We start from the raw sequence: 7,523 nt of genomic DNA, 5'->3' as shown, positions 1-7,523 counted from the left end.
GCTGGGAGAACCAACGCTGTCGTGGGAGGTATTGACAGAAGTCCAGGCCTCACATCCTCTTTAGAGTCCTGTGGACCTGCATAGTGTCCCTTTTACCGAGGCTGGGAGCTACACAGGGAAAGTTATGCCCACCTGGCCTTGCGGGTCCCAAGATCCAGATGGGACAGTTCCCTGAGGCTGTTGCTGGGTCTTCCTGACCTTGAGATGCATAGAGTACCTCCACACTGAGCAGCACAGTTGCAACAGAAGACTTGTCCACATAAGCAGAAAACAGTGGTGTGCTGTCCCGTTGTTGCTCAGACTGGGTGTGATGTGCTTTTCTCCTCATACACACACACACACACACTAGTGTCGGCAGCTTGTCCTGCTCCCAGCAGCAGTCAGCTACTTCAAAATAAACAGGGCTCCATCTGGCCACTGCTGTCCGTCTCTCCTTCGCCCCTCCTCTCTCTCTCTCTCTCTCTCCCTCTGAGCTTTAGTGCGTCAGCTCTGCACCGTGCAGAGCTCAAGAGCCTATACCTGACACACTGCCAACTCCCTCCCAACTTCTCCTGTCACTTCACACTCCTTTGTGCTCCCTTTTGCTGTTTTCTGTGCCTTCAGTATAATGCTGACTGTACTACAGCAAGCTGAATTGTTAGGCTGTCTGGCTGCCATGTTCATGTCCCCACTTTCTCCAGCTTTACTATAACATAGAAGCACACACAGTGGAGAATAGATCTATTGTGAAAAGAGAATGAAAATCTACCGCACCCTCAGCCAGAAAGTTTGGCCCATGCGAAGCGCAGCCTTTAATACACAACAATCACATTCAAACAGAAGAACAAATATGAAAGGGTGACATTGTGTATATACTGAGACACAGAGGCTTTCTCAACTCAACTCCCCGCTGCTCAACCCACAACTACTCTGAATGAATCAGTGCACATTAACAGTAGAGACTAGACTGGAGAAAAGTTGTGTGTACATGTGTGTTAACCTCCTCTACACAGTGACTCACAGCACTTGGTGTTTTCTTGATGTCTGCAACACATGAAGCAGTAGGAGAGCAGCAGCACCCTGTCCTAATACGCAGCCACTCAACTGATCCAGCTTAGCCTCTCAGCCATCTCATTACTGCACAGCATCTGCTTAGTGTGGTCAAATGTGCACAAACACACACTTGCAGCCGCCCACGCATACACACATCCTTACATCAGGCAGAACCTGCTGACATAACTGTTGGTGTAACAAAGCACTATAAGACATTGGGTTATCTTCAAAACATTCTGCTTTATTACAGAAAATCTTCAGGTTTTGAATATACTAGTTTCAAAGAGGTACATTCAGCTTGGAGGTTTGGAGTGTTGAGGCTGGAGACCCAAAGGACTGGAGGTGGCGAGGTGTCCCTGCTGCATGACACAGGGCTGCTGAGGTGCCTGAATATGTCCACCTCCACCCCTCACAGACAGGGACAGCGTCCACAACCGCAGAGCCTCTCGTGCTTTTTTTGGACATTTTAATTTTTTTTTACAAAAGTGGCTGGAAAAAAGGTTGCATTAAAAATACAATCCATTCTTTTATACTTTTCATTAAGACAGGCAAAACATTAGATTCCAAGATATTTTAAGCTCTGAAAATAGCATCTCTGATGTCAATTAAAGGATTTACATTTTTTAACAAAGCAGGCAGCCCCTCTCAGTGTGTCCTGCTTACATCTGGTGTCTCTGACACAGTGCAGTCTGAGTAAAGAACAGCCTTCTCCTCTTTCCTGATATCAGAAAAACAGACTGTCTTAGTAGAAAATTATGCTGAAAGGCATGTAAATCTTTCCATTTGTTAAGAACAAATCAAGATGAACTCAATTTTTTAAATCTCCATTTGGCGTTATGACAATGAGGCATTCTGCAGATGCACTGTATCAGATAAGCCAAGCTACAGTAGTTCAGTAGGGTGGAATACAAGGCCAGTACTGTACTGGAGTTATTGTTTGAGCAGAGATCAGAGATGCAGTAAACTATATAAAAAAATTACCATACTGATTATATACTTCTATTCTTTAAACAAAGAGTCAAAATAACGTAGCAAAAGGAGTGACATTGGTTCAGAGGTTGATTTTGGGATGCTGGGAGTGTGTTGGGGGGGCTGCCTGTCTTTGCATGTATGACAAAGACTATAAAATGGGATTGGCAAGGGCTCGCATCAGGGCTGGAGTAACATATACAAACTCAACTGGCACAAAACTGACCACTTTCCACAATAAAAAAAAGATTTATGTAATAAAAGTATAACATTTGTGAGTAAAATTACACTTAATAATAAATATGCCAAATAGACAGTCTATGTATGTTGGTGGCAAAAACAAAAAAAGAAACAAATATACCAAAACCGTATCTAAAAGTGTTTGAAATCATGGCATATTTAAATGGAATGTATGAAGCACTACAAACAAGGAGTTGAAGGAAGGAACAAAAGGCCACACAGGGCACTCTATCATCCTGTCGGTCAGCAAATTTGATCAAAAACAGAAGGAAGGAGATGGAGCGGGGAGCCTCACAGTGGCATTAACTATGTTGACAAGGCAGGTCTGGAGTTGATTTTCTTTACACTCCAACTTCAGCCTGCCCGAGACAAATTATGCAAACTAGACTAGGGGTGATGAACATAAATACCTCATTTAGGCTTTAGTGCATGTGCGCATTAATGTGTACAACATGTGTGTGTTGTTCTCATCTATTTGATATGTGCGTGTGTGTGCTCAGGCATATATTCATGTGCCTTAGTGACCATCTACTCAATGAAGAAACCAGTTTCCTTGATAGTGCAGGAAATGTCTAACTGATCTACATTAACAAGGTTCAAGTAATCCTGGTTTTCATGACACACAGGCATTTCTGGCTTTTCTCACCCAGTACAGCTGCACGCACTTACGTAACACAGAGGCACACGCATACACACACTGACTAGTCACTTTCAGGTCACACTGGACAGAATCTGATCGCATTACGTTCATCTTTTTGGCTTTTAGCAGATGCTATCAGACATCTCTAAGCTATATACAGTACAGCACATATATTAATTTACGCATCTTTAATGAACTCTTAAATTATCTCTGAGGTTGGAAGATTAAGGTCACGCCCCGAGCAATGTTTCATTGCCAGAATATGCTTAACATCTCTAATCTATCTCTCAATCTTACATACACACGCACACTTTTTGGACTGAGTGCTAATATGGCCTCCATTAAACCGTTTTATATCTTCGTATTTAATATAGAATGCAGATTCATCACTGGAAACAACCATAGAATAATCTATAAACCACAAAACCATTTTAACAGTCTCTTCACTGCTCTGAGCAGAATTGAAGAGTCACCGTCAGTAACTTTTCATTTCATATAATTTGGACCTGTGGATGATGTTTTCTGAAACAAACAGTAACTTTTTAAAGAATAACTGTTCAAAAGCGCAGTAAGAATAGAAGAACAACCTTTCAACGTGTAACTACTGAGAATGGAATAATTATGTCTTAATAAAAACTTTGCAGAAAACAGTGACTGAACATCAGTGGAGTGAAGCGTTCTACTGAGCCTTCATTCATGCAGGTGAACCATTCTTTGAGTGAATATTACAACTGCTTGTTAAAACACAGCAGTTGGGTAGAGCTACTGACAAGGCAGCCGTGTATGCATTCATTTTTAAGCTAGTATTTTTTTTTTAAAAAAGAAGTAAAAGAAAGAAAAGTCATGCCTGTCATCTGAGTAGATATTTTAAAAAATAATGCAGGGCACTGCTCTGCAGGCATGCGTGGGGGGGTTGGGAGTTGTTGGGATTGGGCAGACAAGGACGGAGCAGAGAGACACAAGTCTAAAGACTGCTAAACCCCTTTTTATCCCTTCCCCCCTGTAAGCACATCTCTCTTTTTCTTCTTATTTTTTCTCTCCCTCTTCTCCTCGTCTTCTCAGATCAGGCATGATGGCAGACAGCTCTAACCTGACTGGCACGGGACCCTGAAAGTGTCTGAGTCCTTGCTGCCTTTCACTCGCGCTCCTTCAGGTGCTTGTAGGATAGTGGTGTCACAGCTGCAATCTGGAAAAACACAAGCAGACAGATTTTACTTCAATGTTCTCATTATGAGCTTGTGCCAACAAGAGGAAGAGAACAAGACACCCTGAAATCACCAAAGATTATTAGGGAATACGTGGTGATTGGCCACATACCACCATACACACACAAAAAAAAGAACATTCGCAACACAATGACACCTTCACCGCCACCAGAAATTAGTAAAGAAAGCGCTCCCAATTTCATCCAAGTCAAGTGATCTGTTAACCCTCAGCAGGGACATTGAACAGATACAGAAAGTGATGCTTGTCTCACCATAGTTTACCTGGGTGTTTGCAGGAGGCCGTTCTCTGGCAGCTATTGGGAGAACAAAAATGCAGGTTAAACACTGAAAGCTGTTGTAAAAAGCCTGGTGCTACTGTTAAGCAACAGATATTGGTGACCCTGGTCAGACTCAGCAGTGATGGGAAGGTGTGAGATTCACACCGACTTACAGGGGGTGGACAAAAAAAATGAAAAACACAGACAAGTACCCAACAAGATGTAGAGATGTCATTTCACCTCAGAGCACCTGCAGCGCTCTTGATATTGCTGCTATACATTGGGTTCATCTTAAGACAACTTGAGTGTTCTATCTGGCTTTATAATAGTTATTTATCAATGGAGACCAAATGTTTTTAATAGTAAATCATTTATCATTCATTTATAATCATTTATTTCCTCTAGCTTCCACAACTGCAGTTGTTGCACTTTAAAATGATGGGGGGGGGGGGGGGGGGGGGGGGGGGGGGGGTTAACCAGTTTTTTTTCCCCTAACAACATATTTCTGTTATTGGATTGGCAGTTTGATCATTCAGACCCAAGCAACAGCCAATCACCTGACTGCTTCTGCAGCGTTTGTCTTTACTGACAAACACAGACTTGAAGCATTGAATACAGGTGAAATAAACCCAAAATGATAATTAGAAAAAAATAATCATATTTCATAATAATGAGTAAATATTTAATTTAACAATGCATTGGGTCATTTTTTGCCTGTATTTAGTCACTTTGTTGTCACCCCCTGTATGTGATGCAGCAGCAGGAGGTTAAGGCAACGTCACATCATGCAGTGACCAAAGCTCAGCACTCATAAATGCATCCATAATTTGCCAGGAACGTAAGCAGACGGCGACCACCAAAAAAGATTTGAACGTGCACACAGGACGAAACGACCACAACCAAACGACAGACTGGATAAGTTACAATCACAGACCAGCTCTGCTCTGTTTCACACTGTCAGATAAAAAAACAAACCCACATAAAGTGACACCAACAACGCACACTCAAACTCTTGAGCTCCAAATATGAGAGGGATGGACTGAAATCAAAGACATTCAGGACTGGGATTTTAAAAGCACATGCAGGAGGTAGTATAAGCTTGGCTTCCAAAGGGATGCTGAAAGGAGCATCTATAAAAAAAAAAAAAGTTTGCAACATTATGCCTAGGGATACATTCATATGTTAAATAAGTGCAAAATGTAACCATTTTAACCAAAAATGTTGACATCAAACTGATGTCATGTCTGACATGGAAATAGCGCATCTCTTCAGCCAGCCAATATCAGCTTACACAACATAAGACACTGGGTCTTGTTGAATGTGGCCTGTATGCCTCTATGTCTTTGATTCTCTTGTTAAAGCTCAGAGTTAGGGACCAGAACTGCTGGAGAGGTTGGCTGGGGGAGCGAGTCTTTGATTGGCTTAAATGGCCTGAGGATGGGCTGGTACCTGTTTAAATGACAGTATTGGACTCATCTGAAAAGGTTCTCATGAGCAGGGGCCTGGCTGAAGACCGGGGAGACTGGAGGCCCCCCACGCTCGACTGAACCGGCTTCTTCTAGAAGGGTGAGGCAAGAGACACCAATGACATCACTACGCTGACAAACACATACACACTTGGCCTCTCTCTCCATCTTGTGCTCTCCCTTGCACACACATACACAGATACACAGGGAACAAATATATACATACACAAAGACTCCAAAACTGGACAAGTGGACAACGAAAATCAGTTGAGGCTCCTTTTAAAACACCTTTTCCTTGTAGTAATAATCTTCATAAGCCATGACTCTGTATTAATTGGTCCAGATTAATAGAGGACTGTAGTTCTTCAATATTTCTCAAAAGCATGTACGATATAACGCACACACACACGCACAGACAAAATGAAGTGGCCCGCAGGGTTTGTGGTGAAGATCCAGGATGAGGTTGTTGACTTGAGCCTCATGCAGGTAAGTTTGGGTGATTTGACGTGCTGCATTCACCTGGCTTGACATGCGGAGGCAGCAGGCAGTGGAGCAGCACAGGCAGCTGGGAGGAGACACTGACTAATACAACTGGACAGACAAGAATGGAAGACTGACTGTACGTTTTCCATCACGGACACCCAGTCCTACTCCACACTGCTGCCAGAACTGGGCATATACCGGCCCACTGACCAACAATCCTCCCAATTTAATAGACATATATCCAAAGAAAAGCGCTCAAGGTCGTCTGAGTTGTTGACCTAATCTGTCCAACCGAGTGGGGACTGTAAAAAGCCACAGAACGCCAACCCGAGTTACTTTGGAGGGTAAGGAAGGAGTCTAACAGTGGGAGAGGAAGGACACAACAGGTAGGAAACAAGCAAGACTGGCAGACACAGAAACTCTGCAGGAAGGAAACTTAAGTATAAGAACTGACAGAAAGAAAAAGAGACCTCAGTCACTCCATGAGAAGCTGTGAGTGCTAGCGGTCTGCGACAACATGAAGATAGTAGATGTCCCCGAGGAAGGAAGGCGATGTTTCATCTTTAGGGAGACAGGTCCAGGGAGGAAGAGAGAGGAAATAAGAAGGTGAGACAGAGCAAGAAGAGTGTGGTTAAGTGCAAAAGCGACAGTGCTAGTTAAGAAAACAAAGGAAAAGTGTAAAGCGAGTGAAAATAAGGTTAAAGGGGATGTTCTAAAATAAAATGTTCCAGTATGTTTAAAAAAAAAAAAATTATCTTTCCTTTCAAAATGGTAAAATATTTTTGATAACTCATCTTGCACTCAGGGCCATATACATGAATTCCTCAATCAAATGTGATTTAGAGCAGCTAGCTAGCCACCTATCACATAAAAAAAAGACCTAACTGTTAGCTCATGTGTCATAGTAGCTTGCATATTGCTTTCACAGATCAAAAACTTTGTTTTCATTTCCAAAAAGTGTGGTTGAAATGTATTAATTTCTCCCTCGTCCTCTGCCTCCTTATTTAACAACACAGATGTGAGAGTTGCTGGTGGGGACCAACAGTCCTCTGCCTGTATGTACAAAGACATGTCCACTTTTACAGCAATCCGATTATATTTGGATGTGCTCCCCACGCATTTCTGTTCAGTTGGAAATGCATCAAGGAACAACCAACCCTTGAGAAAATAAGTGGTTAATTATCACAACAAATATAAAGTTTGAGGAGGG

At 42.5% G+C, this 7,523-nt stretch overlaps 1 protein-coding gene across 1 annotated transcript in view; it reads right to left on the bottom strand.

The window, feature by feature from the left end:
- Positions 1-1,252: 1,252 nt before the first annotated feature.
- atp11c (ATPase phospholipid transporting 11C) overlaps positions 1,253-7,523 on the bottom strand; it is a 37,860-nt gene continuing 31,589 nt past the window's right edge. Inside the window, exons 29-31 of the mRNA XM_070836304.1 lie at positions 5,814-5,922; positions 4,359-4,400; positions 1,253-4,067 (exon numbers count right to left, since the gene is read on the bottom strand). Of these exons, the coding sequence (XP_070692405.1) occupies positions 5,818-5,922 (105 nt within the window). The 3' untranslated portion in view covers positions 1,253-4,067; positions 4,359-4,400; positions 5,814-5,817. The remainder of the gene's footprint in view (positions 4,068-4,358; positions 4,401-5,813; positions 5,923-7,523) is intronic.

The sequence above is a fragment of the Pempheris klunzingeri genome, chromosome 9, assembly GCF_042242105.1.
Source record: "Pempheris klunzingeri isolate RE-2024b chromosome 9, fPemKlu1.hap1, whole genome shotgun sequence".
NCBI classification, from domain to species: domain Eukaryota; kingdom Metazoa; phylum Chordata; class Actinopteri; order Acropomatiformes; family Pempheridae; genus Pempheris; species Pempheris klunzingeri.
The sequence above is the reverse complement of the archived record's forward strand: the minus strand, read 5'-3'. Positions and strand labels throughout refer to the sequence as shown.